This window comes from Hyperolius riggenbachi, chromosome 11, assembly GCF_040937935.1.
Source record: "Hyperolius riggenbachi isolate aHypRig1 chromosome 11, aHypRig1.pri, whole genome shotgun sequence".
NCBI lineage: Eukaryota > Metazoa > Chordata > Amphibia > Anura > Hyperoliidae > Hyperolius > Hyperolius riggenbachi.
This window is the reverse complement of record NC_090656.1, coordinates 138,904,298-138,917,926: the sequence shown is the minus strand read 5'-3', so window position 1 is coordinate 138,917,926 and position 13,629 is coordinate 138,904,298. Positions and strand designations below refer to the sequence as shown.

The 13,629-nt window shown below is 43.4% G+C and overlaps 1 protein-coding gene across 1 annotated transcript in view; it reads left to right on the top strand.

Annotated features, from left to right (window-relative positions):
- The window catches only part of LOC137537575 (rab9 effector protein with kelch motifs-like), a 61,511-nt gene that overhangs the window by 10,705 nt on the left and 37,177 nt on the right, over nt 1-13,629 (top strand). The window contains exon 3 of the mRNA XM_068259446.1: nt 1,186-1,276. Coding sequence (XP_068115547.1) covers nt 1,186-1,276 — 91 coding nt within the window. The remainder of the gene's footprint in view (nt 1-1,185; nt 1,277-13,629) is intronic.

Below are 13,629 nucleotides of genomic sequence, written 5' to 3'. Positions count from 1 at the left end.
TGCTTCTGCACAAGTCCGGGCCGATTTAATTACTATTCCCCCTCCAGGCCGCCATGGATAGTGGGGGAATGAAATAATTTTGGCTTCCAGCAATTGCTGGAGGCCGAATTTATTATGTTTTAAAGCAACCTCGGCTCTGTCTTCTGACGAAGCCGACGTTACTCACTGAGCGCTGCAATAGGAATGATTCCTATTGTAGTCTATGGAGGCGCCAGCTGCGCCCAAATCTAGCAGCGCTGAAAAGCACTGCTCCGACAAGTCTCAAGGAGGGCTGCTGTTCTGACTCCTGGAAAAGAAGTTACCGTAGGTAATTTTGGTCTGTTGTAGAAAGCACTTGCAAGCCACTAATTAAAGAGACTCTGAAGTCTCTTAAAACTCCGCTTTTTATTTAAAGTGTTTAACACCTTTCCCCTAACTAAAACGCCGCATCCCCGCGGCTGAAATCCTAACTAAATCACCCCCTCCCCAAACTCCCCGGGGGCAATCCGGGCAGCGCTTCCGTGTAAGGCAGAGATTTCAGCGGCAGTTCTGCCTCTCCACTCGTCTGTCAGCCTGGATCACAGCCTTTCCCCTGCCCCTCTGTCTTCCTTCGCGGGGCGGGGAGAGGCGGAGATATGCGCTGACAGACGCATGTAGAGGCAGAGCTGCAGCTGAAAGCTCTGCCTCACACGGAAGCGCACAGGGCAGCAAAATCCACGACCAAGAAAGTCGTGGATTTTGCCAGGGGAGTTTGGGGGGGTATTTAGTTTGATTCCAGCCGCGGGGATGTGGCATTTTAGTTAGGGGAATGAAAACATTTTTGAAATAAAAAGCGGAATTTTAAGAGACTTCAGAGTCTCTTTAAATTGGTGGTTAGGGGGACAGTTCAGATGCTGGTTTGGGGAGGTTCTGTGACCAAGTACCCCGGCAGTTGTGATGGCCTGTGATACTTTTCATCCTATGCATTTCAGTGAGCTGAGTGTGGTTGACAGTATTCCTCTGTCCAAAACCCATAGAAGGTATCTACCCATCAGTCTCCATGTATCCACTAGTGAACAAGTGTGCAGATAGTGGTGGTTCATCTTAGACTCTGGAGAAGCAGTAACTGCACTATTACCTAACTGGCAGTATGTTCATGGCAGTATAGCCATGCTCAATGTGCTCCCACTTTCCAATGAAACTGAGCTTGCCTATGTTCTGTTACAGGTGTTTCCTTTGGGAAAATTCTTCTAGCAGTGACTTTCCTTGCATTTTGGAGGGCAGAGAACTGCAAGTTTCCTTGCTGATTAAAGGAAAGGTAAGTGAGACTGGTAATCTTTGCTTTTTACTTTAAGGCTGCTTTCACAGTGGGACTTTACAGGCGCACGTTAGAGCAGCCTGTAACGCAGCCCAACTCACAGTAATGAAAAATCAGTGCCCACATTGCGTTACATTGTAACGCTGCACTTTCTATGTGAGTGCTGCATGCTGTGCGTTATACGCGGGTTTAGCCGCGTTAGACTGTTTGCACATGCTCAGTAATGTTTTTTTATTTTTTGTGTGCAGGAGAGGGGAGAGTCCGCTATTTTGCCTAGCCACATGGCTAATTAATATACACTGCACTGCAATGCCGGTTCTCTTCCTGCTAGCTATGAATCATTCTCTGCCTGCTAGTAATGATTCATATGAATCATTCTCGGTTCTCTGCCTGCTAGCAATGATTCATATGAATCATTCTCGATTCTATCGAACGAAAACGGCGCACTAAGACACAACCGTTCGTTGCGTTAGGGGAACGTTATGCGACCTTAACGTCCCCTGCAACGCAACGTCCCACTGTGTAAGAGCCCTAATGGGTAAAGCTAACTTTGTATCAAATACTCCTGCGATGCAGAACATCTTCAACTTTGCCAGATTTTTATATCTGAACGTTTCATTATAGTGCATCTTAAGGCATATTTGGAGAGAAAATTAGATATTTGCATCAGAGTAAAACCTCTGAATAATTTAGAGGCTCTCCATTCCCTGCCCCCCAATCCCCTTTGTGCTAGCCAATCCTCTGAATCTATTTGACAGGGGCTTGTTGAATAGTTTCTTATGGCTTTGCTCCTGTACAAGTGCGGCTGCAGTAGCATGGAGCGGCTCGTGCAAGTAGTTTCTCCCGCGTGAGCAACGCTGTGCTCTTGTGCAGGCAGCGCGGCCAAATTTGTTCACAGACAGGAGAGTGGCCTCGAAGAGTCCCATTGACAAGTGGTGGGCTAAAGGAGGTAAGTTTTAGAGCATAGGTGTAAAATTTTGCCAGCGGCGCCATAAAACTTGACCCGCCAGAAACCTGTGCACACTATTCCCATTACTTGAACCTCTGCCTGAGCTATGGAGTTGGCCATGCTCGCACTCTGCACCTCCCATCCGTTCGCCTCTCTTCCTGACTGCCCCACTCAACCTGACCTATGGAGTTATAGTGTGGCCCACCCTATTCCCATCACACCGCAGGACCAAATACATTTTGCATTGGCAAAGCAAAACAAAGCATTAACATGGGGAAGGGGGGGGGGGGGGGGGGAGATTGTGAAAAGGATATAGGTATACAGTCCATTGGAGTGTGGGAGGATGTAATGGATGGTATTGGGGGGGGGATGAGATATATAGTCTCCATAGGGGAGGGGGTATAGGTATATAGTCCATAGGGGAGGGAAGTATGGGATTATACAGTACATGTGGTATGTTCCTCTCAGTTGGTGGCAGGCAGTGCTATATCGGGCTGCTATTTGCACAGTTCCCCCCCCCCCCCCCCCCCCCCCCAGTAGGATGTAGAGTTTCCTCTCCTCATCTGTGGAAGTGAAATCTGGGATGTGGGCGGAGAGTCTCTGGAAGTGGGTGGTCCTCAACGGTGTATATTTGCTGCAGTGTAGCAGGAAGTGGGCCCCCGTCCTCCAGGACCCCCTGGTCACATTGTCTCTCTCTCTCTTTCTTTCTTTCTTTCTTTCTTTCTTTCTTTCTTTCTTTCTTTCTTTCTTTCTTTCTTTCTTTCTTTCTTTCTTTCTTTCTTTTTTTCTTTCTCTTAACTTTATCACTAATTATCACAATGAGTTGATCTATATCTTGTTTTTTCTGCCACCAATTAGGTTTTCTTTGGGTGGTACATTTTGCTAAGAATTTTTTTTCTAAATGCATTTTAACAGGAATATTAAGAAAAAAATGCATTATTTCTCAGTTTTCGGCCATTATAGCTTTAAAATTATACATGCTACCATAATTAAAAGCTATGTATTTTATTTGTCCCAATTACACCATTTAAATTATGTCCCTATCACAATGTACAATAAAGGTACATTTTTCAGTTTTGCGTCCATCACAATTTACAAGCTTATAATTTAAAAAATATTAGTAATACACCCTCTTCACATGCATATTAAAGTTCAGACCCTTAGGTAACTTTTATTTTTTAATTGTAATTTCTTTTTTTTCAGTAATTTTTGGTGTGGGAGGTAAACAGTTCATTTTAAATGTAATATGTGTTTATTTAATAAAAAAAAAGTGGATGTAGTTTTATTATTGGGCCACAAGATGGCCACAGTAAAAAATAAATATTTTTTTTTTTTTTTTTTTTTTTTCCCTGGAAGCGAAAGCTCTCGCTTCCAGGAAGCGCAAGGACGGTAAACTTTTTTTTTTTTTTTTTTTTTTTGCTCAGAAAGACCGCGGCCTCTGATAAGAAGCCGTCATTTTTTCTGCTGGGCACTTAGATCAATGAATGGGAATGATGTTCCCATTCATTGATCTCCGGGCTAACTGGGGGCGGCACGGGAGCGTGCAGATGCACTCAACAGCATAGCAGCAGCCACCTGGACGTGACAATGACTGGCAATTACTGCCAGTTTAGGTTTTTCAGTTATCCATTGTTCTCCAGTTTATATTTAGGCCCCGTTCACACTGCACGCGTTTCCAGCCGCGTTTTGGAAACGCGTGCAGGTGGCCGACACGCACGACATCAGACATTGCATAGAGTGCAATGTCTGATGTTCACACTGCATGCGGTCCGGGAACGCATGCTGCACGCATTTTTTGTAAAAACGCATGGCTGTCCCATTCACTTTTCAGTGATGGGATCAGCCACGCAACGCATACGAACGCGGATGGCGTGCGTTCGTACGCGTTGCAGTCCGCATGCGTTGCGGTCTGAACGGGGCCTTAGCTTGATGCTATGGTGACGATCGGCAGTTACCTGTGATAAGTGCCCTGTATCTCTTGAAGCAAGCATGTTTGAGATGAAACTGATCAAATTTATTTTCTGTGGATCAAAATATCAGTTGCTTAAATGCAAGCAAAGCTCAGAAATAGTTTTAAGTCTGTCCTGAATCTTTTCCAGGGCCCTAGGCTTTTATCTCCCAGATCTGCAAAGCTCTATTTCAGAAGTTAATTACATAATCGGTTTCTGAGGATTTATCAGGCTGAAACCTTGGTCAGAAGAGGATAACGGGCAGTCTTTCCTGATATGCCAGTAGTGGCAGTGGTTTTGAGGTGCACTTTACCTTGGAGTTAGTGCAATACCTTATTTGCGATTTCATGCAACAGGGTCCAGTGTGCATGGACCCTCGTGTGAGTTGCTTTAACTTTCTTATGGGGTGGTTTTTTTTGTTTTTGTTTTTTTTCCGACAAGGTTTTATTGAACAATGTGTTTTTTTTATTAAAGTGTACCTCCCTGTGCAATTAAGTATAGCCTGTTTTTGTACCTTAGTGGTGGCCACATCACTCTGTTTTGTGGGCACTGGGTGATTGCAGACACCACAGAGGAGAGGTTTACACAGCTCAAGAGCCGAGGCATATCCTATATTCTGTGCTGTTGATCCATTGTGAAGTGGGAACCTCTGGCAGCTGTGTATCTGGTTCATTGCTTAGATCACCTACAAAAGTCATTAGTATAAAAACAGTTTTTAATAGACGGAGTATTAGATCTCGGTCTTAAAAATAGTTAATGAAGACCATCAAGCATCAGAGTTTTGTACCGTGTTGGCTATCACTAAAAAACAAGAAGTGTTGGATCACAATGATATACGATAATTTACAAAGCTTGATTATACTGTAAAGACTTAATACTGTATGTGCTTTTGCTGAAAATGGTAATGTATTGTTGCCACACTTTTTTTCCCAGAACGTCTCAGGACAGCAACCCTGAGACTTGTCTCCATCCAAACTACACTGGACAGGAACTAGATGAAAAAGATTTGCATAATTGGTTAGGCAGGAAGAACATATATAAACCCATCATGCTCTTACCCCCTCAGTTGTCTTCCTGTCCAACAGGACGCTAGATGTCTGGGAGGGCTGGCCACCCATGCTAGGTTGCAGGAGCCGCGGCTTGGATGATCCCCTGGGCTGCGCACGCTAGTTGTGCATGGGATCATGCTGCTCGCACGGCCTCCCTGGGATAGTCTGAGCGGAAAGGAATCGGAAGCTCAGGAAGTCCCGCCCCAGGTCACGTGACCGGCGCCGCGCGTGACCCAACGCCGGAAGTTCCTGGCCCGGCGTGCGTTCCACAGGAGCGAGGCTGCATGGAAAGAGTCAGGAGGCGGCTGGCTCCGCAATCTGCGGCAATGGAAGCGCTTCTGGGAGCATTATTTTTGCCAAGGTAGGCATTTCTTGTATACCAAGGGGGCGGGCAAAATGTTAGAGCTATTTAAGCTCGGCTGTAGTCACCCTTTGACTGTTGGTGACTATGGAGGCTGCCACTGGATCTTCCTCCCAGGGCTCTGTGGAGTCAAGCTCCATTCCCTCTCTGGTATGTGCACAATGTCTATTGCTACATATCTGATAGAGAGGTTTGTTTGGTTTTTTTCTCAGGCTAATGGCTGGTATTTTGTTTGTATTTCAGCCTAAAGTGGATAAATCAGACTCTAAATCTGAATCCAGATCGGGATCAAGACGAGAGAGCTGATAAAATGGATAAGCCTGATAAGCCTGATAAATCTTTACCTCAGTCAAAAGCTTCACATAAATCAAAGAAATGTGCTGTTTGTGGCAATAACTTGTCATCTTCATCTAAAATATTGTCAGGAGTGTACAAAGAAGATAGAGCTGAAACTCCCACTATGATGAAAGAACTGAAGGGTTGGATAAGATCTGAGATCTCATCTGCAGTGCAGACAATTAAGGCACCTGAGGTTTCTTCTAAATCAGATCCTATCTCAAATCTTCCTGTGGTGGTTCCCGCACCCCCATCGGTTACAGAAAGACCAGGTCCATCGGGGTCTGCCCCAGTAGAGGACATTACTTTAAAAAGGAAAAGGAGAGATGATGATTCAGCTGAATCAGACATGTCAGAAGGGGAGTTGGAAATTTCCTCGTTGGAGGATATTCCATCAAAAACGGAAAAATCGACAGATAAATCTGTTAAGAATCAAAAGTTTGCTTTTTCAACTGACTTTATGAAGGAGCTGTTAGAAGCTATGCACCAGGCTATGGGTATTACCATGGAACAAAAAACTTTGTCTCCCCTCGATCAAATGTATGAAACCCTTTCTCACCCTCAGCTTTTATACCAGTACATAGTAGTCTTAAGGGGCTTATCAAAAAAGAATGGGATAATCCTGATGGCAGAGCATTTTGGCCAAAGGCATTGAATAAGAGATATCCTTATAGTCCGGAAGACCAGAAGTTTTGGGGGTCAGCACCTAAGTTAGATCCGTCCCTGTCTAAAGTATCCAGAAGGTCAGATCTTCAATTTGAAGATTTTGGGAGCCTAAAAGGACCCGATTGATAAGAAAATGGATAATATCTTAAGAAGGGCTTGGGAGGCAGCATCCTTGAACTTCAAACCTTCAATTGCCTCCACTGCAGTGGCAAGGTCGTTAAAGCTATGGTTGTTAGAGGTACAATCTCAGATTGCCTCTGGAATTTCCAGAGAAAAGATTTTGAATTTTTTTCCAAAGATTTTACATGCAACTAATTACTTATCTGATGCAGCAGATGACTCGGTAAGACTCACAGCAAGGACCACCGCCTTGGTCAACTCAGCCAGAAGGGGGATCTGGGTGAAGACCTGGCAAGGAGACACCTCATCTAAGTCAAAATTATGTAGTATTCCTTGTGAAGGAAGCTTGCTGTTTGGGTCGAAATTGGAGGAGACACTAGAAAGATCAGCTGACAGGAAAAAGAATTTTCCGTACAAAAGAAAAACTTTTCGCCCTAATCGTTCCTTTCGTGCCTCAGAAAAGACGGAACAGGCGAATAAAGGTTCCCAAAGAAGAAAGTGGATCCCTAATAAAACTCAGCGATCAAGAAATAACCCCCCTTATGCCTCCTCTGGACAACAGCCGAAGCAATGACGCCAGGATTCCAGTGGGGGGCAGGCTAGCCCACTACTACGAACAATGGCACACAGTCTTCAGAAACAGGTGGCTATTGGACATTGTCTTACAGGGATACAAAATAGAGTTTGTAGCCCCGACACCCTCCCAGTTCTTTATCACCCCCTCTCCAAGTATACCAGCTCAGGCCATGGCTCTCCAACACGAAGTGTCATCCTTATTGGAAAAAAGAGTCATCCGAAAAGTGCCAAGGTGTCAGGAAAGACTGGGATTCTACTCTCCTGTATTCCTCATAAAGAAGCCTCAGGGAAGTTACAGATTCATCCTAAACTTAAAAAGACTGAACAAAGTAGTGAGATACAGAAAATTCCGGATGGACAACATCCGTTCAGTGGTGAACCTCCTACAGGAAGAATGCTACTTGACATCATTGGATCTCAAAGATGCCTATCTTCACTTACCTATTCATCTAGAATCTCAACAGTTCCTGAGGTTCGCAGTGGTGTTACGAGGAGAGGTAAGGCACTTTGTTTGTTGCTTTACCTTTTGGTTTATCATCTGCTCCGTGGCTTTTCACTAAGGTGATGGCAGAGGTATTAGCTGGCCTTAGGCTTCAATCTATCCAAATCATGTCATATTTAGATGACCTGCTAATTTGGGGCCCTTCAGTGGATATTGTAAATCACCAATTGAATATCACTATAGACTTCCTTCAGACCCTGGGGTGGTTAATTAACTGGGAAAAATCAGCCTTGACTCCCCGCCAAAAGATGGAATTTTTGGGGTTTGAGATCTGTACAGTCAGCAAAAGACTTTTTCTGCCTGATAGAAAATCAACAATGTTGTTGAAGTCTGTTCTCTCTTTTCAGAATCTGAAGTCAATATCTCTGAGGAAGGCTATGGCATTATTGGGGACAATAACCTCTTCATTCCCAGCAGTGCAGTCAGTGGGGTCAACTTCACTCCAGAGTTCTACAGTCCTGGATTCTATCCAAATGGGACAAACGCATCTCCTCTCTGGACAGGAGACTCTTAGTTCCCTGGAGCATCAAACAATCCTTACTCTGGTGGATCGAGCCTCAGAATTGCCGGAAGGGGAATCTTTGGGAGTTCCCAACACAGTGTGTCATAACAGATGCGAGTTCTTGGGGATGGGAAGCTCATCTGGACTCTCAGACAGCCCAGGGACAGTGGTCGGACAAATCTCGTCTTCAGTCCTCAAACAGCAGAGAGTTACAGGCAGTTTGGGAATCTCTACAAGCTTTCAGTACTCAGATTCTACAAGCACATGTCACGATCCGTACAGACAACAGTACTGTGGTTGCTTACATAAACCATCAAGGGGGGACGAGGAGCAGATCGCTGCTACATCAGTCCGCAAAGATGCTGCACTGGGCAGAACGGAATGTACAGTCTTTGAAAGCGGTTCACCTGAAAGGAACCTTGAATTGCCTAGCGGATTATCTAAGCAGACGAAAGCTTTCACAGGACGAGTGGAGCCTCAACGACCGAGTGTTTCAACAGCTCACAGATCGGTGGGATGTACCTCAGGTGGATCTGTTCGCCAGGAAAATCAATGCGAAGTGCCGTCTCTTTTGCTCCCTGTGTCCCGAAGACAGGCCCTGGGCCCTGGATGCTTTCTCAATCAACTGGAGTCACCAAATGTACATGTTTCCCCCTATCCATTTGATATCGAAGGTGGTCAACAAGATTTATCGAGACAGAGCTCAAGGAATTCTAGTGGTTCAATATTGGCCCAAGAGACCATGGTTTGTGCTGCTACAGAGGTTAGCTTCAGATCATCTAATCCTTCCAGACCACTCGGACTTATTACTCCAGGGGCCAGCAGTTCACCCCAACTTGAACCTCCTTCATCTTTCTGCCTGGAGCCTGAGTGGCGATTACTAAAGAATAAAGGTTTTTCTAACAGACTTTCAGAGACACTTATACAGAGCAGAAAGAAGGTTACACGTCAGATCTACTACAAAGCATGGAGAGTTTATAGTTCCTGGTGTGACACCAACGCCAGAGATTTGTCACAATCCAACTCAGTTTTAGAATTTCTTCAAAGTGGGTTTCAGATCAGTACCCTAAAAGTACAGGTGTCAGCTTTGAGTGTGTTCCTTGACAGGAGACTGGCTGAAGAAGAATATGTCATAAGATTTTTTTTTTAAGGCTTTAAAAAGACTTCGTCCTTCTGTTCAGAATAGAGTACCTCCTTGGGACCTAAACACAGTACTGCAGAGTTTATGTGATCCTCCTTTTGAGCCTTTGAAGGAAAGTTCAGATAAACATTTGTCACTCAAGACAGCGTTTCTCTTGGCGATAACATCAGCCAGAAGAGTGGGGGAATTACAGGCATTATCCATCTTAGAGCCTTACTGTGTTGTATCAGATGACAGAATAACACTGAAGTTGGACCCAGCTTTCTTACCCAAAGTGGTGTCTAAATTCCACAGGTCGCAGGAGATATTCCTTCCTTCTTTTTGCAATAATCCAGCAAACCAAAAGGAGGAAAGATTGCATCATCTGGATGTCAGAAGATGTGTTATGGAGTATATGCAACGCACTAGTTCTTGGAGACATTCGAATGCCCTGTTGGTACTATTTGCAGGGAAGTTCAGAGGTAAACAGGCGTCTAAAGCAACTATAGCCAGATGGATAAAACAGGCTATTTATCTCGCTTATGCCCAACAAGGAAAGCAACTTTCAGCTAAAGTGAAAGCTCACTCAACCAGAGCAGTGTCAACTTCCTGGGCAGAGAGGGCAGGAGCATCGGTTGAGCAAATCTGCAAGGCAGCCACCTGGTCTAGTCACAACACATTTGTGAAACACTATAGGCTTGATGTCTTATCTAGTGCCGATTTAAGTTTCGGTAGAAAGGTGTTGCAGGCTGTAGTCCCTCCCTAATATTTATCTTTTATATCATCTCAGGGTTGCTGTCCTGAGACGTTCTGGGGAAGACCAAAATTACTTACGGTAATGTCTTTTCCAGAAGTCGGAAGGACAGCACCCTTACTACCCACCGCTGTTTTCTATTAAAATTTATTTGAAGCATCATTATGTGTGGAGTCTTTTTTACCAACTGAGGGGGTAAGAGCATGATGGGTTTATATATGTTCTTCCTGCCTAACCAATTATGCAAATCTTTTTCATCTAGTTCCTGTCCAGTGTAGTTTGGATGGAGACAAGTCTCAGGGTTGCTGTCCTTCCGACTTCTGGAAAAGACATTACCGTAAGTAATTTTTTTTTTATTTTTTTTTTTTTAGAATTTTGCTGCTTTTTCACTGGCTCTTATGTAGCTTGCTCCTAATAACCAGGGCTGTGGAGTCCGTACAAAAATACTCCGACTCCTCAGGTTAGGATTCCTCCTCCTCCTCTAATTTGCATATTACAATCCTTGTTGATTGAAAGTACAGTATATTCTGGCGTATAAGACTACTTTTTAACCCTTGAAAAATCTTCTGAAAAGTCAGGGGTCGTCTTATACGCCGGGTGTCATTGATGCCAGGTGATGCGCCCTATCCTGTTAGACTCTGAGATCTCGCTGCTGAGGACTGCAGTGAAGTGGTGCAGGCGCACGTGCGAGATCTGAGAGGCAGATAAGGCAGTAAATAGTATACAAGGGCGGGCCAGACAGGTGAAAGAGGCGTGTTTTATGGACACAGAGCAATCTATTCTTCCATACCGTTCTGCTCAACTGGTAGACAAGGAGAGCTGACCAATACAACCAGTCAATCGCCTTTATACTGGGTACCACATACAGTACCAGTATCTGTTCATACATGCTACCAGTACATGTTTTTTTTTTTTTTTTTTTAATTTGGTGTGCATTGGAAGAGGGGTAGTCTGATATGGCGAGTATATCCCAAACTCTGTTTTAACTGGAAAAGTTGGGGGGTTGTCTTATACGCCGGAATATACAGGTATGTAACATGAAATGCATCTCTTAACTGCCATGCTTAGGAATTTTAAAAGACAACTGAAGTGAGGGATATGGAGGCTGCCACATTTATTCCCTTTTAACCACTTTCTCCCCGCCCGTACGAATTTCTCCGTCCCTTTTTCCATCCTTTAACCCCCAGGGACGGAGAAATCCGTACTTTGCGCACTCCCGCCGCTGTCCGCGCTCCCGCTCGTAAACACGCCGCCCGCCACTAGTAAACACGCCGCCGCCCGCTCGCCCGGAGATCAATGAACGGGAAAATCCATTCCCGTTCGTTGATCTAAGCCCCGCAATGATCCGCTGCTCTCCGATGGGCAGCGCGATCATTGTGATCTTACCCAGCCTCCAAGTACTTCCTCCAAGCTTCCGGAAGGACGCTTGGAGGTCGCATTAAAACAAAATTACTGTGGCCATCTTGTGGCCAAATAGTGAACTACACCCTACACATTTTTCACATACAAATAAATTACTTTTACACAAAAAATTAACTCATTACCTCCCACACTCCCATTTTTTTTTATTTTTTTTTTGTAATTAAAAAAAAAAAAAAAAAATGTACAATAAAAAAAAATACATAAATAGTTACCTTAGGGACTGAACTTTTTAAATATTTATGTCAGGAGGGTACAACACTGTTACTTTATAAACTATGGGCTTGTAATTAGGGATGGACGCAAAACTGGAAAAAATGCACCTTTTATTTCCAAATAAAATATTGGCGCCAAACATTGTGATAGGGACAATTTTATAACAGTTTTATAACCGGGACAAAAGGGCAAATACATTTCATGGGTTTTAATTACAGTAGCATGCATTAATTAAAAACTATAATGGCCGAAAACTGAAAAATTAATTTTTTCCCAGATTTTTCCTATTTTCCCATTAAAACACATTTAGATAAAATAATTCTTGGCATAATGTCCCACCTAAAGAAAGCCTAATTAGTGGTGGAAAAAACAAGATATAGATCGTTTAATTGTGATAAGTAATGATAAAGTTATAGACGAATGAATGGAAGGAGCGCTGAAAGGTGAAAATTGCTCTGGTGGTCAGCGGGTAAACCCCCTCAGTGGTGAAGTGGTTAAACAATACCAGTTACCTGGATATTCAGCTGATCTTCTGCCTCTAATACTTTTAGTCATAGACTAAAACTAGTCCTTGGTAAGAGTACTTGTAGAAGGTACAGACCGGAACAAAGAACATCTATCAGGCCCTAGGCAATGTAACTGTGGGTACATGTAAGAGTGATGTGCAGGTACTCTGCAGGGGAATGAGGCGATTCTTCCTCTATTACACATTCTCCATGTACAATCTGAACCAGGTTTATGGGTGATAGACAACACCTCTGTGTTCAATGTGCACAACATTCTCAGTGCATTCCCTGCAGCTCTGTGGGGAGTGCATATGTATAGTATAATACTACTGTTACAAAGTAAACCTGAGACAGATGCACAAAAACGCAAAATGTTTAAGTTTTTGATTTTAGCTGTGAATGAGGCCTCAGGAAAGTCTCTCTTGACTGAGATTTGTTGGTTGACACTGATCAGCCCAAGCTGTTCTTTCAGCAGAGCAATGTGCTAGGATAAAAGGGGGTTGAGGGGAATAGAGTGAGACTGTATTGACTTTGAATTGCATAGCGCAGTACAAAGCTTTTGTCATTGTGAGTGCTCGTACGAAGGAATAACCAAAATGAAGAGTTCTTTAAGTGCGAAGTTAAAGCCTGATGTAAATCCCAACAAGATGCTGTGCAGGCAAGCAACCCTCAGACATTTCATACCTGTACCTAATCAATGTCTGACTGATAAACAGTTTAGTTGGCTCCTACTTTGGTTAGTTTAGCCAAAGGGAAGGAATGGGTTTACTTTTGACCACAATTACATTTTTTTTTTTATTTAGTTTTTAATCTAAATGTTCAAAAAGAAAAACTTTTATATGGGGTATACATATTTCACATGACTGTATATGGAAAGTGACAGAATTGTATTTCTTTACCTTCAGGGCTATGGACACAAATGAGTGTAACTGTTCACCCAGATAAATTTTTTGGAGAACATTGACAATTCCTCCATTATTTTGCTATATTCCAATTACTCCTTGTTCTTCCATGGAGTTGTCATCCCCAGGGCTGTGGAGTCGGAGCAATTTTGGGTACCTGGAGTCGGAGTCGTGAAAAAATGCACCGACTCCTAATGACTTAAACTGTAACTAAAATAGAAAATATATTTCTCAGATAGTAGTCATCATAAATCCTTTATATATACAGTAATAGCTGTGCTTAGTCCACAAACATGAAATAAACCAATCAAAAAATAGTTACTTGTGCTGCAGTCCCAGTATTTTTAAAGTCAGATATACATATCTGATTGTGACTGTATATATGATGTGTACACAGGAATTTCTTATATACTAAATAACATCTAT